General features: G+C 55.2%; 1 protein-coding gene across 1 annotated transcript in view; it reads right to left on the bottom strand.

Annotated features, from left to right (window-relative positions):
* The window catches only part of KIAA0930, a 44,817-nt gene extending 19,676 nt beyond the window's left edge, over window positions 1-25,141 (bottom strand). Inside the window, exon 1 of the mRNA XM_079937770.1 lies at window positions 24,731-25,141. Coding sequence (XP_079793896.1) covers window positions 24,731-24,953 — 223 coding nt within the window. The 5' untranslated portion in view covers window positions 24,954-25,141. The remainder of the gene's footprint in view (window positions 1-24,730) is intronic.
* Between the last annotated feature and the right edge of the window lie 1,917 nt (window positions 25,142-27,058).

Here is a 27,058-nt window from a genome sequence, read left to right as displayed (position 1 = left end):
AGCCCACGTGGCCATCAGAAAGTCCCCCTCACTGCCAGCTCCCCACCCGGGCTGCTGCCATCACCCCTAGAATGCACTGGTGGCCCCTTCCACTCCCATCCGACAGTCTGCCCTCCACACCACAGCCACAGGATCTTTATTTAAAGATCGTTCCCTGCCCCCCTTAGAACCTTCCCAGGGAATTCGGAGTAAAACCCAAAGTTCTGAGAAAGCTCTCCAAGACAGCCCCTCCTCGCGCTGCTCACCAGCCCTGCTGGCCTCCTCCCCCTCCGATTCTCTGCCCCGGTGCCTTTGCACAGGCGTCTCCTTCCTGTCATTCCAGCTGCAGCTTAGACGACTCTCACCTCTTTAGAGAGCCTCTCTGGACACCACATTAAACGTGGCCCGAGGGGCTTCCCTGTCACAGCACCTTGTTTTACTGCCATCATCACCACTGGTGTTTCATATCGGTTTGCTGTCTGTCCCCCACTGCATGAAAGCAGCTCAGGAGGAGGGACTTGTGTGGATGACCATCAGATTCCAGTGCCCAGAGCAGAGCCAGGCACACAGCAGGCGCTCGATAAACGCTGTGGGAATAATGGGTTGTCCCAAGTTAACGGCAAGCAGGTTCAGTGAGGTGGGTGACTTGTCCAGGTGACCACAGCAGGGACGTGGCCCAGCCACTGTCCACCTGAGGCCTGGGTGCCCCACGCAGGACACAGGGCATGGACTTGCCACTTTATTTCAGTCGCAAGGGCCCTGACTTAGAAAGATCTTCCGAAGATGCCCCAAACACCACACGACACAAGGGCTGCAGCCCCCTCACTCAGCTCGCCCAGGCTCCACAGGCAGGTGGGCCTGTCGCGTGTGCTAAGAAGACCCCTGGGCGTCCAGACAGGGCCCACCCCGACCCCGCCTTTCTGAGCACCTGCAGCCCCTGTGCGCCCGGCAGGTGCAGGTTGGGAGACCCAGCACCAACACGCTCCGAAAGGCACAGGGGGGCTAGACGTTCGCTGTCAGCTGTGGACACCACACGGATGTTATCATCAGCGTAACTACTTCAGTACCAATGACAAACTCATTGTCATTGAGTAGGAAGAAACTCTACTCTCTCAGGGAAACCCCACGCACCTGCCTCTCTCACCCATGAGGTGGGGAGAGGCCTGCTAGAACCATTGCCAGGACCAGCCGTGGGCACCACACCCAGAGACGCTGGCGGAACAGACACGCAGACCACGGCCACACCCAGGACACCCAGTTTAAAGCCAGAAGAGAAATCGCAAAGGTCAAGAGCTGCCCCCGACCCGGAGCACTCAAAATTCCCCTTATGCCCAAGAGAAGCATGGCTGAAATCGAAAGGAACATGAAAACCAGCGGAGAGAAATTCACAATAAATAACTAATGTCCATGTAATAAAGAATTCACGGGGCTTCTCTGGTGGCACAGTGGTTAAGAATCCACCTGCCAATGTAGGGGACACGGGTTTGAGCCCTGGTCCGGGAAGATCCCACATGCCATGGAGCAGCTAAGCCCACACGCCACAACTACTGAGCCTGCGCTCTAGAGCCTGCGAGCCACAACTACTGAGCTTGCGTCTCACAACTACTGAAGCCCGTGTGCCACAACTACTGAAGCCTGCGTGCCTAGAGCCCGTGCTCCGCAACAAGAGAAGCCACTGCAATGAGAAGCCCGCGCACCGCAACGAAGAGTAGCCCCCGCTCACTGCAGCTAGAGAAAAGCCCACGCAGCAATGAAGACCCAATGCAGCCTAAATAAATAAACAAACCAAAAAAATAAAAAAAATAAAGAATTCACATCATAGCAAGTTATGAAAGAAAATGCCTAAGAGCCCAATAGATAAACGTGTAAAACACCAAAACAGGTAATTGCCAAAAAGGAAACATAACCACTTAACAAAAATGTGGGAAAATATAAATCGCACTAGTTTTTAAAAATTCACATTGAAAGAACAAGTTGTCCTTTGTTTTCTTTTTTTTTTTGGCCACACCCCACAGCCTGCAGGATCTTTGTTCCCCAACCAGGGATCGAATCCGGGACTTCGGCACTGAAAGCATGAAGTCTTAACCACTGGACCACCAGGGAATTCCCCAAGTTGTCATTTTTAAGAAGGCAAATTTGGTATTTTAAAAATACCACTTAGGACTTCTCTGGTGGTGCAGTGGTTAAGAACCTGCCTGCCAATGCAGGGGATATGGGTTCAAGCCCTGGTCCGGGAAGATCCCACATGCCGCGGAGCAACTAAGCCCGTGTGCCACAACTACTGAGCCTGTGCTCTAGAGCCCGAGAGCCACAACTACTGAGTCCACATGCCACAACTACTGAAGCCCGTGTGCCACAACTATTGAAGCCCGCATGCCTAGAGCCCGTGCTCTGCAACAAGAGAAGCCACCGCAATGAGAAGCCCACACACCACAAGGAAGAGTAGCCCCCGCTCGCTGCTACGAGACAAAGCCTGCACGCAGCAACGAAGACACAACGCAGCCAAAAACAATAAATAAATGAATAAATAATTTTTAAAAAAAAGAGTGCAAAAAGAAAAAAAAAATACCACTTAGGAAAACTGGCCGATTCGACAAAGTTAAACACATATTTACCAGTGATTCAGCCATTCCCAGGTACTTGCCCAAGAGAAATGAAGCATGTGTCTGGCACAGACACTGGTATACAAGTGTTCACAGACACTTTGTCCCTAGTAAACCCAAACTGGAAACCAGGAGGAGGTACACGTGAAACATGACGTAGCCACTCAATGTTCCTGGCAATGAGAACAAACTACTGATCCGCACTGCACTACGGATAAATCTCAAAATCATCATGCTGAGTGAACGTCAGGCATAGGAAAAGCTACACCTGAAAGGCCACGTTCACATGACGCTTCAGAAAAGGTACAACTACAGTGACAGAAAGCAGACTGGTAGTTGCCCCAAAACGTTCTGTTTCTGGTGGTGCTTTCACAACCATCAAAACTCATCCAATTACTTACTTTACACGGACACAGTTTATTTTACATAAATTATACTCCAATAAAGTTGCTAAAAAGTTACGACAGCCAAAGCTGGGAAGAGTACATTGAACTGGGAGCTCTCATATATGGCTAGAGAACAAAAATCACTCTATCCTGTGTGAAAAGCAAGTGAGCATTTTCCTGCTTCTGTGAATCTATCTTACGGAAAAGAAAAAATAGGAGTAAAGTAAATAAATGCCTTTTGCAGAAAGACATTCCCTCTGTATCAATGAGAGCAAATAATATAACAACAATAATCATAATAATAAGGAAGGAGAAAAAGAAAGTAATATTCTGTAATTATTGACATTTAATCTAGGTAAATTATGCTGTATGTACTAAACCTAATCTCCACCAGTCTTTTAAAAGGATGCCTATGAAGACAAGTAGGTACATGGAAATGCGTGTAATACGTCTGGTGAAAGAGCGGAAGCTCAGGCTGTACACACACTGACCACAACTACATACGTCACATGCCCGAAAGGCAGGAGCTGCTCTACCTCACAGGAAATATGTTTTCTTTTTTCTTTGTTTTTACTTTTAATATGTTGTGGGTTTTTTTGTTTTTTTTTTTTTTGCGGTACGCGGGCCTCTCACTGTTGTGGCCTCTACCGTTGCGGAGCACAGGCTCCGGACGCACAGGCTCAGTGGCCACAGCTCACGGGCCCAGCCGCTCCGCGGCATGTGGGATCCTCCCAGACCGGGGCACGAACCCGTGTCCCCTGCATCGGCAGGCAGACTCTCAACCACTGCGCCACCAGGGAAGCCCTACTTTTAATATTTTTAATAGTAAGATGACACCACTTTTTCCCATGAATGTACGACTTTTGATGAATGTCATAAGGCTCATTAAAGTGAGAGGAGGGGGACAGAGAAGGGACTCCCCACCTTCAGAGGGAGGAGAGGAGGGTGGGATAGGAGACAGTCCAAGTCCAGAAGCTAGGAAGGGTCAAGGTCACAGAGAGCGTCCAGACTCGTGGAAGCAGGTACAGCGTGTGGATCTACAGCCAGACATACCTGAGTTCAGGCCCTGACTCTCCTGCCCCCCAGCCAGGTGGCCACTGCACCCCTCTGGATCCCAGGAACTCCATCTGTCAGAGGGGTCTAACCTGCCACCCTCCCAGAACCAACAGTGAGAACGGGGGGCGGGGGGAGAGGCCAGTACGAAAGTCCTTTGTAAGCCGTAAAGTTCTGTCCACGTGTACATTCGGGGGGACCCTCTGCACTGCTGCTTCGTGTGTCCCTGTCGGCAGTGTGGCTCGCGCAGATGAGGTCATGGATCCCAAACCTGCCAGTGTCCCTAAACTACGTGGTGCAGTAACTGTGTGAACAGACACATGAGGGGTAACTGGACCCTTGTGTGGCCTGTGAAATCAGTACCAGCTTTTCCCAAGAACTGTCCAGCAAGAAATCCCCTGGGTCATAAAGCCTGAGAGCCGCCAGTCCAACAGAGAGCTCCCTAATCTCCGTGATTCTCTCCGGCCCTGTCTCCCTGCCATCTGGCCACAGGGGCAGCAAGTTTCCGGACCCCTGAATCCAGTGGATGACAGACTTATGGGAGAGATGCAGCCCCAGATGCTGAGCCACTCACTGGGGCAGCACCACGGACAGCTCCACGCCCCCAGGCTGCTCCCTGCTGGGCTGTGGGCCATACAATCTGTTCTCATAATCCATGGTAGTTATGTTCTATAAAGTAGCCACAGACACTGAATTAGCAAATACCGAACGACTGCTCCTAGGAAAATACAGGGTTGAGTTCCTGCAAGTCTCTGGTTACAATTTCGTCCACCGATCAACATGTATAACCTTGTCTTACGTGTTTCTGTTTAAAGACACCTTATTTAATATATAGTTGGGTTATTAACATTGAACTCCAGGACACCAGCACTGTAACTCGTGCCTGAACGAAGCTTATCTAACATGTATATTCTCCGTAAGGCCCATCACAGCCTTCTCTCGCTTGAGGCTATACAGCACTCCAGCTTTACGCTTGGGGCCACTTTAAACAGCAAAATCACCACCAAAAAGCACAAAAATGCAAATACATGGCACTATATAGACCACAAAAATGGTGAGTTGAAACAAGGAGGCGTGGTGTCACCTTGCTCAACCTCAGCTGGGACCGTGCACCTACCTCGGGTGACTCAGAGTTTCCCACCACTCTGCACACGTCTGCGATTAACCACAAAAGCACCAAAAAAGTACTGACGACTTCGGGGTTATGGATAAATTTCTGTTGAGTAGGTAAATCTGTAATACAGAATCCGTGAATAATAAGGATGGGCTGTATCAGAAAAACTGGTCTCTTCCAGCTCGAAATGGAACTACGGGGATCCAGCCACCTCCCCTGCCTGCAGTGAGTGACCTGCTTTCACAAGCTACCGGCTTTGAACTTCAGAACTGGGAGAGCCCTTTATAGACTAGTGAGTCTGGGGACGCACGGAAGAAGGCACGCAGCTGTGTGAGGAGAAGAACCCGCGCCTCCCACGCCCAGCTCCATGCTCTACAACCACCCGGCCACAGATTCTCTACCTCATTCTGCATGACACTGAATGGGGGATGTAATCGTGCCAACAGCTCAACAGCACTGACAGTGATGACGGCTCACGTTTGCCCTGCACTCTACAGTTTATAAAGCCCTTTCACCTGTTACCTCTTCATGGCAACTTGATGAGGTGGGGATAACCTCAGTTTAGTTTAAAACCTCAGTCTTTGGTTTAAAAATAAGGCAGGGCGGGCTTCCCTGGTGGCGCAGTGGTTGAGAGTCCGCCTGCCGATGCAGGGGACACGGGTTCGTGCCCCTGGTCCGGGAAGATCCCACATGCCGCGGAGCGGCTGGGCCCGTGAGCCATGGCCGCTGAGCCTGTGCTCCGCAACGGGAGAGGCCACAACAGTGACAGGCCCGCGTACTGCAAAAAAGTAAATAAATAAGGCAACTGAAGCTTGGGAATCCAGTGGCTCGACAGCATCTGGGGCTCAAACCCTGCCACCCATATTCTTTCCAAGGTCCCAGATGCAGGCATATGCACCTGAGTCTTCAGCAAGTCAATCTTTTTACAGTAGCGACGTCAAAGATCACTGATCACAGATCACCATGGCAAGCATCATAATAATAGAATATTCAAATCATAGAGGGAGCAATTCTAACTAATTTGATCTATTAATTTAACATGACCCAATAGAAAATGCCAAGAGAATGTTTTAAAATAAGAACAGCCAGGAAAATTCAGAGTGATGTGGGATCCTGATTCTCATCAGATATTAAAACATACTAGAAAGCTAAATCCTCATGTCACCACCAACACAAACCACACAACCCTTCCGCGCTGCAAACAAACAACCCCCAGGCTGTTGGCTGCCTGTCCTGCCACGTGGACGAGGTCGACCTGAAGGCTGGAAAAGGGCCAGAGAGAGTGGAGACAGGAGATGGAGACAGTGGGGCCACTCAAGTCCTTAGTATTGGGCATTGCTAGTCTTCTGGAGGCTTTAGTTTTCAACTCTTCCACAGATTGTTAGCCAAAAATTTTATTTTTTTAATTTTTTTTATTGAAGTATAGTTGGTTTTACAAATTTGTAAAAAATTTACAAATTTTTTTATTGAAGTATAGTTTCCGGTGTACAGCAAAGTGATTCCGTTATATATACATGTACATATATACGTGTATATATTCTTTTTCAGATTCTTTTCCTATAGGTTATTACAAATACTGAGTATAGTTCCCTGTGCTATATAGTAGGTCCTTGTTGGTTATTTTATTTTTTTAAATTTTTTAAAATTTTAAAATTATTTATCTTATTTAGTTTTGGCTACGTTGGGTCTTAGTTGAAGCACGCAGGATCTTCGTTGAGTCACGCGGGATCTTTCGTTGCGGCACGCCGGCTCTTCATTGTGGTGCATGGGCTTCTCACTAGTTGTGGCATGCGGGTTTTCTCTTCTCTAGTTGTGGCATGCAGGCTCCAGGGCGCGTGGGCTCTGTAGTTGTGGCGCGCGAGTTCCAGAGCACGTGGGCTCTGTAGTTTACAGCACACGGGCTCTAGTTGAGGCGCGTGGGCTTAGTAGTTGAGGCGCATGGGCTCAGTAGTTGCGGCACGCGGGCTTAGCTGCCCCGCGGCTTGTGGGATCTTAGTTACCCGACCAGGGATCGAACCCGCGTCTCCTGTACTGGAAGGCGGATTCTTAACCACTGGACAGGGAAGCCCCTTTGTTGGTTATTTTAATAAATTTCTTATTGTCTAAGCTACCATGGATTAGTTTCTTCACTTCTAACCCTAAGAAAGAACTCAAGAGTCACCCAACTTTAAGGAAACAAACCAAAAACCCTCCCTTAATCCCATATCACCTCTAGCTACTGTCTCACCAGAAGCTGTCTCCAGCGGAAAGTTTTCAGTCCTCTCTTACTTGGACAGATATGTTAATTTACAGATCTGTTAAATTCTACCACTGATTTTCGGTTTTGGTTTTTGCTTTCCTGCAGAACTCTCTGACTTCATCTCTGCATCGTTTCACTGATTCTACCTTTAAATGTACCTGGAAGCCAACCACTTCTCACAAACCACTCTGGCACTGGGGCCAAGCACCATCATCTCCTGCCTCTATTCCTGCCCAGCTCCCTAACTGGTCCCCATGCTTGAATCAGCTCTTGCCACGCCCCTGCTCTCAATCCTCCATGAGGCTGACGTCCTCACCTCCACTTGGCTCCTTTCTCAAACACCTACCTTCTCAGGGAGGCCTCCCCAAACCACGCTGTTTAAAATTGTAAATCCAACCCGACAGTCCCTACCCCACTTCCTGCTTTATCTTTCTCCATAGCACCTATCACTCTATAGCTCATATCTTTTTTACCTATCTTCTTTGCTCTCAGTCTTTCCTGAGTACAGGAGCCAGCAAACTTTTTCTGTTAAGGTCCAGATAGAAAATAGTTTAGGCTCTGCAGACCACACGGTCCTGTCTCAACTACAAAATCACCCACAGCGATACATAAAGAAATGGGCATGGCTATGTCCCAATAAAAGTTTATTTACCAAAAGAGGCAGCAGGCTGGAGGTGGCCTGGGGCCATCGTGCGCCAGCACCTGCCTTACTAGAACATATCTCTTTTAACAGAGCATTTTCCCTCTTTGATTGTTTTGTTCACTGCTGTACACTTAGCTCCTAGAATAGTATTTGGCCTATAGGAAACAATAAATATTGGCTGATTAAGTGAATAAATGAAATGAACCGAACGATTAATGAGAGCAAGGTGGTACTGGTACACAATTAGATCAATAGAACAGAATAGAAAGTACAAAAGCAGAATGAAAATACATGGTAATTTAGTTTATATAAATATTCATCCTTCCAATCAGTAGGATGAAGACAGTTCTTCAACAGGTGGTCTTGGAACAACTGGCCAGCTGAGGAAAAAGAATAAGGTTGGGCCCCTGGTCACGTCAAAACCGATTCCAAAAAAGAAAAACTTCTGATGCCAAAAGTAAAATCATAAGAAAACCAAGTAAACCTTGAGTGAATTCTTTATTCTCTCAGAAAGGGGAAAGCCTTTCTGAGTAGGACACAAAGGCTGTCAAAGAGAAGAATGATATTAAAAAAAAAAGACAAAAATTAATAAAAGAAAAACAAAAAGAATGATAGATAAATCAAACAACAGAAAAAAATTTCCATAGGAAAACACCCCCATACAACAGAAACAAAGGCAAAAACAACACCACACTGGAAAAATCACGGGATCTCTTAAATGAGGGTTAATTTTCTTAACAAATAAGTTTCATACACTGCGTAATAAAATGAAACAGGACGGAAAGGCAAAGGGAGATATAAACGTCTTCTAAGACAGGAAACTATGCTCAGCTTCACACAATTAGAGACATGTAAATGAAAACTGAAAAATTCTATTTTTCACCTATCAGATGTGAAAAAAGTCAAAACACCTGACAACATTCCGCGCTGAAGAGGGTGTGGAGAAATGGGGACTTCGTATCAGGCAGCAGGATAATAAACTGATGAAATCTGTAACGAGAGAGCTGGGCAACCAAACCACAGCTGCTTCTCCCTTTGACCCAGCAGCTCCTCCCCTGAGGGGTTTCCTACAGTCTTCCACCGGCCGGTGTAAAATTCTGTAATTCCTACAGCACTGCTTACAAAGTACTGGAATGGTCCCATCAAAAGGAAAGTTAACTGAATAAATGAGAGATCATTCACAGAATGGGATACCGTGTAGCTTTCAAGCACGAACTGAAGCAGCTCTATCTGCACCGCTAAGGAAAGATCTCTAGGGCAAATGAAGCGAGGGGAAATATGAGGGGCTAACAATATTAGAGGTTTTATATTCATATAAAAGTGAATCGTTCATAATGACCCAAGTGCTTGTGGGGTGAGAGGCTGGGGCACTGGGATAATGGAACCCAGCCCTCGGGGCTGTTAGGAGTTTTTAATTAGTTGATACCCTGGAAGCCCAACCAGGCTGCCACCGAGCAGGGGCCCAGGGTCAGCAAGTGTTATTTACATCATTGCCAGTATTATCACGGCCTCTGGAGAGAGACCAGGGAGGAGAAAGGCGTCTTGGCCTTTTCTCTATGACTCTTCTCAGACATTTGAATTTTGTGCCCTGACCATGTTTACCTATTCCAAGAGTACCAAACATTTTTAATCACAATGCAGTTACTTGGGGAAATGCTTATGATAGAAAGCTAAAGAAAAAAGAACAGCAAAAAACAAAGAGCAGGCCACAAAAATTGTACAGAACACTTGAAGGAAGGAAATTGCTTTTTTAAAAAAATGCCTAAGAAGAAAGACTGAAAGGAAGTTGAACCCAAACGCCCACAATGGTTAGTGTCGAGAGTGGGGGAATTACAACTTTTTCCTGTTTTTCAAACACTCTGTAGTGTATCAATAATACGCTGTGCATCTAAACAGCACCAAGGACTCACCGTGTGCCAGGCACTGTGCTAACCGCCTACCATCCTCACCTCGGCTGCAGCGGGTACTTGAACCCAGCCATCCACGCCTTGCTTATGCTGAAGCAAGCGTTTACCGAGGGCCACCATTCAAGGCTGGGTGCTCAGTGCTGGGTGGGACGGGGACCAGAATCCAGCACGGACCCTGCCCACCGGGCGCTGAGCGGGAGGAAGATTTTTATCAGCAACTCACACAGACAAGCAGGACGCTGCCTCGGGAGGGCCGGGAGGGCAGGCTGTGCTCCCTGAGCCTGGACGACGGGCGCCGCGCCTCGCTGGGGCGTCAGGAGCGTGCCCTGAGGAGGGGAGTTTCCTGCTGGGGGGGTGGGAAGAGCATCCAAGGTCCTCCTGGTGAGGCCGAGATGGGAAAGGGTCCAGAGCCAGGATGCCACGTGGGAGCCCGAGCTGGAAAGGACGCGACCGCACAGGGCCTCCTGGCTGGGTTGCGGGCTTTGCGTTTATCCTCAGAGAACCGGGGACCCCTGAAGGGTTTGAGACAGAGTCTCTCTGCTGTGGGGAGAAGGAAGGGGCAGAGGTATGACCCACGGCCTGTAGATGCCCGATGCCCAGCCCGTCCAAGGGCCACCTGGGCCAAGGGTCCCGAGAGGGACCTCCTGGGAGCCGCCTCGGCTCAGCCTGGCCCCTCCCAAAGGCTGAGGGGGGGGTCAACTGGCCTCTTTGGGGAGAGTCCAAGGCAGCCCTTGGCCGCTTCCGCCCCCCGGCAGCCAGGGCAGCATGAATAGGCTTCTGTGGCCCCTCAATAGGCCTTTCATCAACTCGTGCCTCTCAGTGCCCCTCATGGGCTAGAGACCCTCCCTCAGGGCACAAAAGACAAAGAAGCTGCCCAGGGAGGCCCAGGGCTGCCCTGATGAGGCACTTGGATGGAGAAGTACTGGTCAGACGGGTCCCCACGTGAGCAATCCCACAGGCCAGGCCGGTCCTCCGCTCCAGCCTAAGGGAAGCACAGGGTCTCAAGGACGGCAAGGCGGCCGGGTCAGGAGAGCCCATCACCTGCCTGGCCCCCTTCTTCTCCAGGAAAAAGTCGAGCCTCCTTCCCCAGATGAGCCAGGCCCTACAGACAGCCCCTCCAGTCTGCGCTGTGGTCCCCCATGCTGCAGCCCCTCCCTCCGCCCCTGACCAAACACCCTGCGCGTCCTCAGGCCACCCCACCCCTCACCATGGAGTCTTCCTGGACCGAACCACGGGGCCCTAGGCCTGTCCCAACCCAGCCTGTGCAAGTCAGCTTGGCCATCACGTCCCTGGGGCCTGTTCCCACCACCCGCCCCACGCACCTCCTCTGACCCACCTGAGCCACTTTACCTCATTGGATCTTCACAAAGACCCTGTGAGATAATGTTGCTACCTTCACTTAACTGATGAGGAAATCGAGGCTCAAGGTTTGCTTCCCTCATCTGATGTCGCACTGCTGGCACGTGGCAGAGCCAGGCCACAGCCCAGGGCTGCCTTCTAAGCCTGCCACACGAACACACTAATGTGTCCCTTCCCACCACGACAAGGCACCCCACTGGCAGGGTGACCAGGTACCCACCATAGGGCAGGGCCCACAGCGGGGACTCAGTGAATGTTGAACAACCGCATGACTGCACTCCAGTTTTCCAGTTTACTCAGCGAGCACCACGGCAGCTTTGAAACCCAAAGCCACTGTCCCTTCTCACAGTATGCGCAACGTTGCGCAACCCTTAACGTGCTCCTGTGGCCCTCAGGGCACCTCCAGGAGGCCCTCGGTCCCGCTCACCCAGCAAGATCACGATGGGAGCTGGCACTGGAATCCAAGTCGGGTTCAGCACCCACTCTGAGCCTGCTCCGTGCCGGGCATCACCTGAGGCCCCAGGTGCAGTGAGAAACAAACCCTGACCCCGATCTCAAGGTCACTTTCAAGGGTGGGGCTTCAGTCCCCACGGCCCACAGTTCCCCAAAGCAATCCTCTGCGTTCTCCAGAACAGCAGTGCCTGCAAACCCGCAGCCCTGCGGCCACTTCGCTCCCCACCACCTCTTCCCAGGGGGCTTCGAGCTCGCCTAAGCAGTCACCAGGCCAAAACAGGAGCTCCACATTCAAATTCCCGTCTCCTAGGAGCTCGTCACCGACGTGGCCTTATTCAAACTCCTGACTCACTGCTTTGCTCTGACACATAAACGGGCCTCCAAGACGAGGTGCCATTCTCCTGAGGGATCTTCGGTGGACACCCACACAAGGTGCCCCAGCCCCGACAGGAGCCGCCACCCAGCCACCGCGGCTCCCGCCTCCCGCCCACCCTCCCCAACTTCCTGGGCTGCGATCACCTGGTCACCGCCCTGATCACTGCCCTGGTCTCTGTTCCACCTCCTCCTGCCCCTGCCCCACCGCGCCACGCAGCACGAGGCGCGTGACAGAAGCCCAGAAGCCTGGCCAGCACCGCAAGAGGCTCACAGCCCACCTGCTCCCACCACTGCGCCAGAGCAGATGCTGAAACCCAGCAACCCCAGGCCGTGTTGGTGCACCCATCCTGGCCCACGGACCAGGCTCAGAGCTGGGGACCAGGCACAGCTGGACCACCCCACCCAGTGAGTCCAGGCGGAAGGGACTGTCTTGCTCACCGCTGTGCCCCAGCACCTACTCCTGCAGGCTTCGGGCTCCAGGCTGACGTTTACCAAGCGCTTCCAGCGTGCCAGGATGCAAAGCTGATGACACACTGCGTGAAGCCAGGATTCAAGTCCCCCCACCCCCGGCCCCTGGGCAGACCCAAAGGACACCTGCCCCTCAGGTGTTCTACCTTCAGCGTCACCTAGCTAGTCCCTCCAAACACGCCCCCAGCCCTCCCCCAGGGGCCGCTTGTCTCATCTCTCCTCGCTCCTGGGGTCTCGGTTCCCTTGCGCAATTCCAGCTGCAGCTTCTTCGCCAGGAACGCCCACTCCCGAGCCTGTCTCCTCTTTCATTTCCCTCCTTTATTCTCGCTTCTTCTAAGACTTCCTTCTCTGTGACAACCATGGGGTGGGGTTCTTCTTCATACACTAGACCGGGGCGAAGCCACACGCAAAAAAAGGCGCCAAATGCCTCTCCCTGGAGAGACGGATGTCCAAGCGGGAGAGGGACAGGCCACAGCCTCGAGTCCAGGAGAGCTGGGCCCAGAACCCAGACTGACTACCTGGGACGCTGAACGAGGGCCTTCCCCTCTCTCAGTCTCATCTTCTTCGTCTGCCGACAGGGGTGACACCCCCCTTCACCACAGGCTGCTATGGGAACGACCCAGTGCTGGGCCTGCAGTAACGGGGCGGCAGCCGGACTCGCAGGGAGGCTCCCAGACACGTGCCCCGCTGAGATGACGCCATCCCCGCTCTGTGCGCGGCTCAGCAGCTCCAGCCTAAGTCGACTCCTTGGGGTTTGCCACACGGAGCGGGGGCGGGACGAGGGCTCCCAGGAGCTGAGCAAGAGCTGATGAGCCCCACGGGGTGGGCAGCTCCCTCCTCCCTGGGCCGGAGAAAGCTGGAATGCTAGGCCCCCGCCTCCCGGCAGGAGGTGCAGTCGGGGACCACCCGAGGCAGCACCAGCCACCAGGTGCTGTGGATCGGTAGGACGGACCTGCAGACAAAGCTGGGGGCTCGGCGGGCATGACAGCTACAGCCCCGAGCGTGACGGTGTAGCTCTGGGTGGTGGGACGACCGGGTTCTTATTTCCAGCTCTGGGCTGTAGGGTGGCGTATGCAATTCTTCCTACTTCTGCTTCTTCCTATTTCATTTCCGTTGTCCCTGAGCACAGAGCAGCACTGACCTCCCTGAGGCGCAGTGTAACTGGCCCTGCTTTTGTCAAGTGGCTCGGGTTAGGCAGTAATGCCTGTGGACTGCTGACCACACATCCCAGAACCACGGGCTGCGAACAGTGGTCCACGTCAACCTTCCTCTCCCCATTTTACCTAAGAGGAAACTGAGAGCTGGAAGGGGGAAGGGCTCTGCCCACAGAGACTCCCACAGGCCCCCTGGACTTGACCCAGGGCCGTCACCTGTCACGGGCAGCCTCCGTGACACTCTCTGATGCTCTAGGTCTGAAGGCTGACCTCTGCCCGAGGTGGACGCAGGGCAGTAATCAGTCCTACTCCGCCAGGAGAATGGAGGCCCAGAGAGCTGCAGCGACTTCCCCAAAGTGACACAGCATTCAGGGAAAATTAATTTCTGAGCCTCCTCTGCCTTCTTCCCTGCTCTGTCTCTGCCCAGCGGGACCCCCCGTGAGGACGGCTCCACTCAAGGGCTACCTCCCCAAGAAATGACCACCCTCTTCACTCAACAGATACCAACCCATCGATTCATCACCCACACTCCCCTCACAGCCCCTTCCCTGGGCCTCACTCCACCATCAGTCCCACCCTGAGCTGGCACAAGGGATGCAGAGCCAGTGCCAATGACCCTGCAGGGGACCCCAGGGGGTGAGGGAAAGGAAGTCACACACAGGAGGCTATGCAGCGTCACAGGACTGATGGCAGAAATCAGTACAGGTGCCGTCAAGAACAAAGGGGGGGGGGCCCAGCTGATCCTCTCAAGGGGTCAGGAAAGGGGTCAGGAAAGGGCCAGACGGGCCCTTGAGCCGAGAACTGAGAGGTGAGGCTCCCCTGACAGATGGGGCGACAGAGTGGCAAAGTGTGGAGGAGCCCCCGAGAAGACTGGCACGGCTGGGGCTTAGCTGTCAGCAGGGCCAGGTCGGAAAGGATCTTGAACTCTGACTTGTAGGCCGCAGAGGTTTCTAGGGGTGTAAGCAGCAGAGTATAACACAGTCGGGAGCGGCAGCCGTGGTGGGACGGAGGGCCAGGCGCGGGGGCTGGTGTAGTCCAGCCCACAGGTGACCCAGGTGGGGATGAGGGATGGCTCAGGGCAGACAGAACTCGGCCACAGCTGGAGGGGCAGGTGACGAAGGGCTGACCCTTGCCCAGTCTCAGTCAGGCTGAGCTGGAGGCGACACACTCTGGGGAGACGGGTGTTCGAGGGCAGTCAGCAGTGGAGGCTGGTCCAGGGAGTGTCTGGGCTGGTCCGTGATGGGTGTGGGTGGGATCAGGGGGCGGCATGATCGGTTACCCTCTACCCACCTGCCCCTACCATCTCCCGGGGAAGCTCTCAGCCCCGGGAAGCAGGGCCAAGCCCAGCCCAGCTCTGCATCCCCGGGTACTCAGTCGCTATGGCCTGCACGAGGGAGGCAACAGTGACTACGGTTGCCTAAAAATGTACACTGAGAGAGGGGTGGAGATCGCAGAAAAGGTGAGCAATCAACTGGCACGAGGGTCTTGGGTGGCGGTGCGGCTGCAATGGTGCCCGTGAGCAACGTTCCAGAAAGAACGAGAAGGCAGAAGCCTAGGCCCGCCTCACTCGAGGTCCCCGTCACTCTGAGCCTCAATCCCTCTGTAAACAGGGGCAAAACCCGCCCATGATTCCGCTCAGCAGCTGTGAGCACCAGTGAGGACGCGGCAGAGCCCTTTGTAAGAGTCGGGCTCTTTCCTGACGATCTTGGTAGTACACACTCCCCGTAAAGAGTAGTTTGTACTCTGCTTTTCTCACTTGTTCTGTCCTAAGTGTTGTCCCAAGTGTAAACAGTCAAGATTCAAAGCACGTCCCAAACCAAAGGATTTTTACACTAAAGATAAACAGCGACAGCACCTCCAACTACAGGACTAAAAATTAAGCCCCTCTCCTTTTCACTTTGCCAAGAGACATTTCTCACGTATCCACTGGTCATTCAAGGGAGGCAAAGAACATATCCTTTAAAACAGGGGTCCCAACCCCCAGCCCACGGACTGCTACCGGTCCGGGCCGCACAGCAGGAGGTGAGCGGCGGGGGAGCCAGCGAAGCGCCACCTGTATTTACGGCCGCTCCCCATCGCTAGCATTACTGCCTGAGCTCCACCTCCTGTCAGATCAGCGGCGCATGAGCTTCTCGTAGGAGCGTGAGCCCTACTGTGAACTGTGCATGCGAGGGATGTAGGTTGTGCGCTCCTTATGAGAATCCAATGCCTGGTGATCTGAGGGGGAGCTGAGGCAGTGATGCTAGCGCCAGGGAGTGGCTGCACATACGGCTTATCGTTAGCAGGGAGGTTTGACTGCACAGAGACCGTAATAAATCAGTTGCTTGCAGACTCATATCAAAACCCTATCAGTGAGTGGCAAGTGAAAACAAGCTCAGGGCTCCCACTGATTCTGCATTATGGTGAGTTGTATCATGATTTCATTATATATTACAATGTAATAATAATAGAAATAAAGTGCACAATAAATGTAATGTGCTTGAATCATCCCCAAACCATCCCACCCCCACACTCCGGTCCATGGAAAAACTGTCTTCCACGAAACCAGTCCCTGGTGCCAAGAAGGTTGGGGACCGCTGCTTTAAAAGACTCAGGCTAACAGGGTATTTGTCTTGTATCCCATCAGACACAAGACTCCCTTTTTAGGGACTTCCCTGGTGGTCCAGTGGTTAAGACTCCACGCTCCCTATGCAGGGGACCCGGGTTCGATCCATGGTCAGGGAACTAGATCCCACGTGCCGCAACTAAGAAGCCCGCATGCCACAACTAAAAAAGATCCCACAGGCCGCAACTGAGGCCCGGCGCAGCCAAATAAATAAAAATAAGTAAGTGAATATCAAAAAGGTGGTCCCTCCCAAGTGAGCTGACGCTCATCCTGCGCGGCCTGGACCGTGCAGAGGGTCCTCCCCCAGCTGGACAGCCCTTACCTCGGCCCCCAGACGCCCTGACCCCTCATCTGCAGGTTCACCAACAACCCCTCAGCTCCTGCTGCAGCCAGCTGGGCCCTGAGGGGCCTCCTTGTGCTTCTCTCCCTCCACAGCCCAGCCCGGTCACTGCACACGGAAAGTAAGGACACCCTGCCCTGCCCCCAGTGGGCCTCGATCTCTTTACCTGAACCGAGACAACAGGCGGGAGGGCCCATCGGGCATTCTGGCTCTGGTGCTCAGTCTGCCAGGGCCCTCTCGCAGCTTCACCTACCTGTCGGCACAGCAACAGCGACAGGCTGGTTGAATTCTGGATCTTTCTTGTCCATCTCAGCTCCCCCGGGATGGCTGTGACCCTGAGGATGTTCTGCTGCCCAAGCCAAAACCAGGAGGTGGGGAGCAAGCTGCCAGATCAGCCCCGACGCCAGGAGGGCGCGACGTCGGGCAGAGGGACATCACGTCCGCTCTCGGAAGAACACCTGTCCCAAAGCCGCGCAGCAGCAGCAAGAGGACGGACTGGAGGGCTGCCGATCACACCCAGCACTGTCTCCCCGCCCACACCAGCCCCCAGAGGGTAAGAGCCAGGACCAAGGCCTGCACTGCACCCACAGGCAGCCTGGCACCCGTGCTGATGCGGGGGCCACCGTCTGTTGTCCCCGAGGCTGGGCGGGCAGGGGCCGCGCAGAGCTGGAAGTGAGAGGGTCTTGGAGGCGAGGAGCAGCCTGGGCCACTCAGTTCCCAGGCTTCCCCGTCCCCAGCTGCAGGACAAAGGACACCTGCCTCCCCCACTCAGCAGGCAAGCCTGCAATCCCAGGGAGGAGACAGGCCTGGAGAATCACCGACCAGCGGGCAGCCGGCCCCAAGCCCCGTCTGAGGCTGGATCCTCTCTCAGCAGCTGGCACACCCGGGTGCCAGGAAGCCGCCACCCGCCACTCACCTTTCTTCCTGTTTGTACCAATGCCAATGATTCAGAACGTTTTCCATGGCACTTCCATGATAGTCCAGTCGTTAAGAATCCGCCTTCCAATGCAGGGGGTGCAGGTTCGATCCCCTGTCAGGCAACTAAGATCCCACAGGCCGTGGGGCAACTAAGCTCATGCGCCACAACTACTGAGGCCACGTGCCGCAACTACAGAGCCCGGGCGCCGCAACTACTGAGCCCACACGCCACAACTAGAGAGAAGCCCATGCGCTGCAGCAGAGGATCCCGCATGTCGCAACTAAGACCTGACACAGCCAAAAATTAAAATAAATAAATAAATAACAGAAAGTTCTCCATGAGTTTGGTAAACATCTGTCTGCCACCCGCCACATCCACCTATGGTCCTAGTCCTGCCTTGGGAGTCAGACAGCAGCCTCTAAGAAATGGCCTCCCAGGTTGGCAGCCGAAAGAAGTCATCCAAATGCAGAAAGCTTCGCACAAATGAAGAGCCCTGTTGCAAGCTATTTATAAGAGTGAAAAACTGGATCCAAGCTACGTTTCCCACAAGACAAAACCGATTAAGTAAATTATGGCACATCCACTCAACTATCCTGTATCATTTAAATAATGTTTAGAGTTTGAACAACACGGAAACGTTTTAGGAATTTTAAGTGAGAAAGCATGATTAAGAAACTTTATGCGTAGAATATCAAGTATTCTTTAAAGGGACTTTAAAAAGATTGGAAAGCAAGATGTTGTTAACAGTGTGACTACGTGATTGGAACTATGAGTAATTTTTTTCCATTCTTTATATTTTCCAGTTTCTATATTGTACATGTAACAGTTTTTATTTTATTTTATTTTTTTTTGTGGTACGCAGGCCTCTCACTGTCATGGCCTCTCCCGTTGCGGACCACAGGCTCCGGACGCACAGGCTCAGCGGCCATGGCTCACGGGCCCAGCCGCTCCGCGGCATGTGGGATCTTCCTGGACCGGGGCACGAACCCATGTCCCCCGCATCGGCAGGCGGACTCTCAACCACTGTGCCACCAGGGAAGCCCATGTAACATTTTTTAATTGGAAAAAACTTGTCTGGGGATTTTGATGCTGTTTTTTTAACAAGCGTCCCGCTCAGGGCTTCTCTGCAGTGGCCTCATGGCTCGGCTGGTAGTCCTGAGCCCGCCCAGCCCAGTGAAGGAGGCAGATGTAAATAAGGAGCCAGCGCTGCAAGGAGGGGGCACGGCTTGTGCAAGGCCTCAGGGCAGCGGCAGAGCGGGCACTGGCGCCCAGGCCAGGGGAGGGGGCGAGGATGCCAACACAGCTGATGGCCCTCTCGCTTTGCCAAGAATCCCTGCAGCCATGACCCTCAGTCTCCTTAGAGTGCGAGGTCCAGCGTCCTCAGCGTTCTCTGGAAGGATGCAGAGTCCCTGCCTTGGGAGAGGACCACTCCGGCAGCTGCCTGGGCTGCTCCAGCCCCAGAAACGGATAGAGGCCAGAACCCACAGGCCTTAAAAATAGGCGCAGGAACCGAAAGAGACACCACTGCCACTCTAAACGGCCACACTTCCTCCTCGCGGCACTGCCCCAGAACCGGCTCTGCCTGCCTTGGGGACGGAGGGCCCCAGGGGAACCCAGAAAAACTGGCACCAGCCACTGCAAAGCAGTCTGAACTTCAGAGCTTGAATCCAACCCTAATTCCACATGCGGGCACTGGGCCAGATGTTTGTGTCCTTTATAACAACAACAGCATAGAGGGTCAACGCCGTGCCAGGGCTTGTGCTGGGTCTGTTCCTACCGCATCTCCTGCAGTCCTCACGGGGTGGCATGAGGCTGTGCGTGTCCCTTCTCAGACAATTTCCATGACCCTACAGACTTTGTTGTCTCCACTTTACAGACGAGGACCCAGAAGCTCCAAACGGTGGCGTGCTTAGGCCCCCGTTCTTCCCTTCCAGCCACACCTCCCATGAACATCCCCCGCCCACCACTACACCCAGCTACACTGCACGGAGGAAGACAGAGGGCTGGGCCGAGCGTGCAAGGTCCTCTTCCCGATTCACAGGGTGGTGTCAGGTGCCTGGCACGTGTAGGTGTTCAGCGCAGAGGCGAGGCTCACAGGAAGGCAGTCTCCCCCGTACTCCTCTGGCTCATTCCAGAACTCTCTACAGGACGGCTACTGGCACCTGACATGCCTCGGCTGGAACCCCAGGAACCCCAGTTCTGCTACCTCCCAGTTACGTGACCTTGGGTGAGTCACTTTCCCCTCTGAAGCTTCGTTTCCTCATCTGCAAAATGGGCTTTTAACAGAACCTGCCTCCACAGGAGGTGCTGCTGCAGGTCCAGCGGGGCTGGCACACGGCACGTGAGCAGCATCCCTTGTGCTAACGGCCTCTCCAGTGCTGGCCGGTCCACGAGTCAAACACTCGCCGAGCTGCTGAAGGCCAGGCCAAGCGAACACCAAAGTCCCAGCCAGGCGCTCAGAGCCCCAAACATCGCTCCAGCCTCAACTCCCACAGCCAGGCTTCAAGCCTCCCTGCTCCTCCAGGCAAGTCCTGCCCACCCTAACCCCCTCTCAAAGGCCACGCCTGCACGAACCCCGCTGGTCGGCCAAGGTGGCTCCCTTCTCTGTGCCCCTCACAACCCCTCACACCTCGACTTGGGCCCTTCCTCAGCCCACCTCGTGCCAAGCAGCTGAGCACACCTATGGTGGCCAGGCCACACGCACCCGAGGACAGGTGTGAGGGCTTCACCCCTGCTAAGAGCCCAGACAGATTCTGCCACTTACTGGCCATGGGACTGGGGCATGTTACTTCACCTCTAACCCTGTGCTTCTTCACCAGGACAAAGAGAGCAGTTTAATGATACCTACCTTAAAGGATTATTTTGACGATAAAAGGAAATGGTGAATGTGAAACACTCCTTTTGTCCCACAGCACTCCAAAGAGAGAGAAAATTCCCCAGGCCACCTAAAAGGGGGCGAGGGCCCAAGAATAAACAGCTCTAAAATGCTCAGCCTTGGGGACTTCCCTGGCAGTCCAGTGGTTAGGACTTCGCGCTCTCACTGCCGAGGGCACGGGTTCAATCCCTGGTCGGGGAACTAAGATTCCGCAAGCCATCTGCGGCCATGGGAAAAAAACAATACAGTAAAATAAATTGAAAAAATAAAATAAAATAAAACGCTCAGCCTAGGCAGGGCCCAAAGACAAGCAGCACGGGGAAGGCCCCTCCACTCACAGCACCCCTCCGCCACTCAGACCCGAGTCGTGTCCACGTGACTTGACCGAACGCCAGGGGTGTGCTGCCCCTGTTGAAGGGAGCCTGCCCACACAGCATGCATGCGCTGACGTCCAGAGCCCATTAGAAGGCCCAAGCCCCAGGAGGAAGTGTCAGGCAGGCTATCTCCACCTTTGTTACAGACATCTGCATCACACAACATGTGGGCATTGGACCACCCGATTCTTCCCAACTCAGAGACTCTGGAGCCCCGCTCAGGCCGCCTCAGCCATCAGCCTGGCTCACCTGTTACCTGGAATCACAGGCAGTTTCCTGTGGATAAAACGCCAAAATCCTGCTCAAAATCCTGCACAGCCCTGGCTGCTTCCAGCAGGATTTTTACTTCAGCCAAGTCACCTGTGTATCTGGCTCTCTGTCCCCACTCAACTGCACCCACATCCCACGCAGCACGGATCAAGGCTGATCCCCCCACCCAGCGTGGAGCAAGTCCTCAAAAAAACACCTCTACTGCAGAGGCCACAGCAGACAGATTCAAAAATCAGGTTGGGATCTCCAAGGTACTTTTCATCATGCAACCAAGAGACAATGCGGGCAGGGAGAAGGGCGTAGTCGCTTTCTCTCATCTCATAGACAGACACTGTTACTTAAATGATAACAGCGGGACTTCCCTGGTGGCGCAGTGGTTAAGAATCTGCCTGCCAGTGCAGGGGACACGGGTTCAAGCCCTGGTTCGGGACGATCCCACATGCCGCGGAGCAACTAAGCCCATGCGCCACAACTACTGAGCCTGCGCTCTAGAGCCCGTGAGCCACAACTACTGAGCCCGCATGCCACAACTACTGAAGCCCGTGCGCCTAGAGCCCGTGCTCTGCAACAAGAGAAGCCACCGCAATGAGAAGCCCACGCACCGCAACCAAGAGTAGCCCCCGCTCGCCGCAACTAAAGAAAGCCCACGCACAGCAACGAAGACCCAACGGAGCCAAAAATAAATATATAAATAAATAAATTAATTTTTTTAAAAAAGAGGGATTTCCCTGGCGGTCCAGTGGCTAAGACTCTGTGCTCCCAATGCAGGGGGCCCGGGTTCAATCCCTGGTCAGGGAACTATATCCCACATGCCGCAACTGAGACCCGGCGCAGCCAAATAAGTAAATAAATAAATAAAAGAAATGACAACAGATTGTCCAGGGTCAAACGTCTCCCCCAGAGGCTCCCTTATACCTTCAAAACAACCTGAGGTTAGTTCTGAACAACCTAAGCTTTAATTAAACAACAACAACAAAAATCTGGGAGGTTTAAGTTAACTCATACATGTAACAGGTTGTCCCAGCTGCAAAGTGGAGATGAGCGGGTGACATGGTGAAAGTGCTTTGGGGAGGGCGTTCTGGGCTCACGCCTGGGTGCTCGGGCCAATCATTCTGTCCTAACTCTACTTTGGGCGTGAGGTCACTGTTTAGCTTGTCCCTCTCTGAACATCACATTTCTCATCTGAAAAATGAAAGAGACGGGCAACGTGAGCCCTCCTAAGACTTCCTTGCCCGTCCACACCCTTCATTCCCCAGCCCAGAGAGTAATCCTCTCATTCATTTGCTGAGTGTGCATGGGCCCCGTGCTGGGCACTGAGGAGACTTAGACTTGGGCAATGCCCTGTGTGTGTGTGGGGTGGGGGGGGTCACCTGCTAACTGGGGAGACAGCCACACAGACCATCACAGTGCCACCCATGGTCGTCCGTTCATCCACCAGACGCGAACCCAGTACAAAGAGAGCACAGGCAGCAGGACGGGGCGGAGGAAGGGTCCCCGGGTGGCAGCATTAGCTCTGAGGCCTGAAGGGAGACCTGCACGTGCTTGCAGGGCAGGTTAAGTATGAGGTAGCTTTCCAGGCGCAGAAAAGAGCAGAAATAAAAGTGCAGCGCATCAGAGCGCTACAGGGACTGAGTTCTGAGGGGCTGCGGGTGGTAAGATGGGAAGAGCTTGTGCATGAGGGGGGACTAGAGGCAGGAGGGGAGACACAGCAATAGTGCAAGCACCAGGCTGTGCTCTTGGCCTACTATGGGCAGGTCCCCTCCCCAGATGCAGCGCAGTAGGTGCGGCAAGGCCTGGTTGGGACATTTGCGGGGACAGGCACTGGGGTCCCACTGACCGGGGTCAATCCCAGCTATACAGCTTCCTCGCAGGCTGTCCCTGGGCTAGTGTCTCGCCTCTCTGAACTTCAGGCTCCACATCGGTGAAGTGGAGATAATGTTCCTATATCTGGCAAGGTCAGTATCGAATTGACAGAGCCTGCATAAGGCACCTGGCACACACTGAGTACCCAGGAAATGCCAGGTGCTACAGCAAATTATTGTTCTTAGGGGGTGGCAGTGCAGGCTCCTGGGGGCAGGGACTGTCTAACAGGGCAGAGGGATGCTCAGGGGACAGTAGGACCGTGTTGACAGGGGAGTGAGGAGGCGTGCCCGGAGCTGCTGAGCAAACAGGGCTGAGGGGCCTGAGCAATGGTCCCTCCGACCCCTCCCCTCTCAGACACACCGCCAGGTGACAGGCGGCCTGCCAGGCGGGCATGCAGCCGGGCACACAGTAGGTGCTCAATGAACATGTGCTGAATGAACGAATGAGGACCCTTCCATTTCTGCTCGAAACTAATTAGTGACACCTTTTCAGAAGAGACCAAAGAACCTCTGTCCTCGTCCACCCCGGCCTGTAGACACCCTACCCCCACCCCCATGCTTGAGGAAAGCTTTGTTCCAGGGCAGGCTGGGCTGAGACCTGCTGAGGGGAAGTATCTTGTACCAAGTCCGCCTCCTGCAAAAAAGGAGGCCGCAAATTTATTTCCTCTCGTCTTCCAGCCTCCAGGGTGTGGCCTGCTGAGGGGCCTGGAATGCCTTGTGACCTTAGGTGGGGATGCGCTGGCTCTTTGGGACTCAGTTTCCCCAATGGTGAATGAAAGGGAGTGGGTCTGGCAGAATCTCCAAGGTTTACATTCCCTTCTCCACAAAGTGCTGTCGCCCCCTCAGACAGCCCCAGCCCAGACTGGGGATGAGGGTGGGGCTGGGGGGTGGCTGAGAACGTGGTATGAAGTCATTCCCGCAGGAAGAAGGGAGGGGTCTTTTCAGAGAGAAAACGGCCTCCTCGGGCTTTAGTCTGAACACGATCAGTAGCCATCACTTCACGCCCAGCCATGACGGAAGACCCCACCTACACCTGGAGCCCCAGGCTCGCTCAAACCACACGGGGCACCTCCACCCCACGTCACCGGCCCATCTAGGACTTAGGGCCTCCTTAGAGCAGCATCACACCCAGAGAGGCGGCCGGCCCCGCTCCCGCTGCCAAGCGGGTGGGTTCATGGGGCGACGGTCCAACAGGTCCCCAGTTAGAGCCAATGTGCAGAGAGAGCGGTGCGGGAAGACAAAGGCTTCAGGACGCCGGAGACCTGCCCTCCCGGCGAGCTGGGACGGTGGTCGGGGCAGCTGGCAGGGAGGTCTGCCCGGAGCCCACGGGGCCCCGGCCCTGCCATGTCGGGCTCCGGGTCTCCCCAGATCCAGCGCCCGCACTCCCTGCAGCGGCACTGAGGCCCCGGGGAGGGCTTCTTGGAGAAGGAAGAGGCCTGGCGGAGCCACGGTGGGGAAGGAGGGAGACGGGCAGACGCCCGGATGGACAGACAGAGGGAGACGCCGAGTGACCCGGGAGACAGACACACAGGGACGAGAGCGTGCCGGACCGCTCTCGGGACCAAAATCAGAGACGGAGACGCTGAGGCACAGGAAACAGCCGGACGCGGGGAGCCGGGGGCGTGAGGGGGATGCGACACGCAGGGAGCCCCAGAGACACACGCAGAGACAGAGACGCGCAGAGACACCCAGAGGCGCGCACACTCCGACGACGCGGCGGCCCCGGCCTCGACCCCGGCCGACCCCACTCACCGAGGCCGCAGACCTCGCGGCGCAGGCTGAGGCGGCCGCGCTCCTCGGCTATGGCGCGCAGCATGTGCTGCAGCGAGCGCTCCTCGGCCTCCGCGCCGCCCGCAGGTTCCGGGGAGGCGGCGGCGGCAGCGGCGGCGGCGGGGAGGGCGGGCGGCCCGGCCCGGAGCCCCGCGGGCGCGGGTGCCGAGGCGCAGGCCCGGCCCGGCGGCCGCGCGGAGGCCATGCCGGGCCCCGGCTCATCGCCTGCGCCGCGCCCGCGGGGGCCCCCGGCGCGCCCCGCCGCCCCCGCCCCGGCGCCGCCCGCCGCGAGCACCAGTGAAGCCACAATCCGCCTTTGTGCGCGTCACCGCCCCCGCCGCCGCCTCCGCCGCCTCCGCCGCCTCCGCCTCCTGCCGAGCCCAGTGAGGCGAGCGCACCTCCGCGTTGCCGACACAGCCCGCCCGCCTCCAGGCCGCCGCCTGCCCCGCCCCGCCTCGCCCGGCCCCGCCCCCAGGCCATCCGGACCCCGCCCCCGGTAGCTTCCCGCCCCGCCCCTGCCCGCCCTCAGGCCACACCCCAGCCATCCAGGTCCCGCCACCGCCCTCAAGACCACGACCCCGATCAGCTAGACCCCGCCCCTTGCGCGTCAGGCCCCACCCCAGACCCGCCCAAGGCCACGCCTCAGGCCGCCCTCCTCTGACCTCCCGCCGTGGACCTACCGGGCTGGCTCCCTTCCCCATCCTCCAACCCCCGGTCCGCTCCGGCCCCGCCCCCCCAAGCGTCTAGCCTCCGGTGACCTCCGACTCCGGCCAAGCTTTTCCTCAAATGGCTCTCGGGATCCCGCCTCGGCCTTCGCCGGCCCCTCCACCCCTGCGCCCACTTTCTCCAGGCCCTCCCCGCAAGGCCCTCCCCAAGACCGACCTCAGCCCCTGCACGCCCTCGGGCAGTTTGGCGTCTCTGAGCTCCTCCCATCGCCCCTTCCGGGCCGTACCCCCCGCCCCCGCCCCGCCTCGCCCCGCGAGAGACTGACTTTGTCCCCTGCCCTCCCCATTGCCACCCTCCGTTTCTCCTCAGTCAAGTTGTCAGGACCGGTTTCCCCTGGGAACTTCCTCTTCAGAACCCAGAAAGAGGTCACCCTCCGCCATAAAGAGGTCTCATGGGGGGACGGTGGCAGAGCCCCTCCTGCCCCCAGACTCCTCCGCCTGGCGCAGTGCCGGGCGTTGAGAAAGGCTCTGAGCCTGTTTCCTCAGCTGTACGATGGGGTCTCGCTCCGAGTGTTAACTAGGTATGAGGGTGTTGAGGCGTGGAGAGGTGTGAGGTCAGCTGGCCACATGCTCCTGATGAAGGCCAAGGTCCAGTGGGCATCCATCCGCGTGCTGGCCTCCACTGAGAGAGGAAGATCTAGGTGAGAGGCAGCTAGAGGCCCTTCCCAGACCTCAGCCCCCGTGGCCCATTTCTAAGGACCTGGGAGAGGCGAATGGAGGGAGAGTGCTGAGATTTCCCAACTAGCTAAATGGCCAAGGACATCCCCCTACAGTCACACTAGCCTCCGTCCACAGACCCATCAAGGAGGGGCCTGCCTCCAGGCCCCACCCCCCTTCCCTTCTCCCCCATCCTTGTAACACACGCTTCCTCATTTCCTTTGGGTCCCAGAGTCACCTCCTCTAAGAGCCTGCCCTGACCACCTTACCTAAAACACCAGCTTCCCTCTCCTCTAGCCCTTTACCCGGCTTTATTTTTCTTCACAGCACAGCACTTACCTCCGCTGACATCCCATTATATAGCTATGTGTTCTGTTCATTGTCTGACTTCCCCACTGAGGAAGGGGTCTGTCTTCTGCACAGCTGTGTTCCCTGTGCCTGGAACATTGCCCCGCACGAAGTAGATGCCCAATAAATACATGTGGGATGTGCAAATGAAGAATGAACGAGAGGCCTGATAGGGAAGCGGGGAAGTGGAATAGGCAGTAAGGGACTGTGGGGTATGGCAACTGCCCTGGAAGAAGAAATGGGCGGTCCGGATCGTGCTTCAGGCCTCAGGGCTTGTTTTGTGTCACCAGGCCTTGCGTGCCTCAGGCCAGGGCCGGAGCCTGACACCTCTGTGTCCCCAGCACCGGGCACAGGGGAGGGGAGGGGTTGGGAGGCTCTGTAGAGAAGTGTGGAGTGAGAGAGGTAATGAAGCCCATGACCAGCAGTGTGTGTATGTTCTCCTCTGGGCCTGCTTCTGCATCTGTGAAATGAAGACGCTGGCCTGAGGGCTATGGCCTCTGGTTCTGAGTCCGGACAGCTGGGATTCAGGCTGGTAAAATGGGAAATGGGAATGGCTGAGCAAGGGCCCAGAGGCTGGCAA

The sequence above is a fragment of the Stenella coeruleoalba genome (assembly GCF_951394435.1).
Source record: "Stenella coeruleoalba genome assembly, chromosome: 11".
Lineage (NCBI taxonomy): Eukaryota > Metazoa > Chordata > Mammalia > Artiodactyla > Delphinidae > Stenella > Stenella coeruleoalba.
This window is presented reverse-complemented; position numbering and strand designations above follow the sequence as displayed.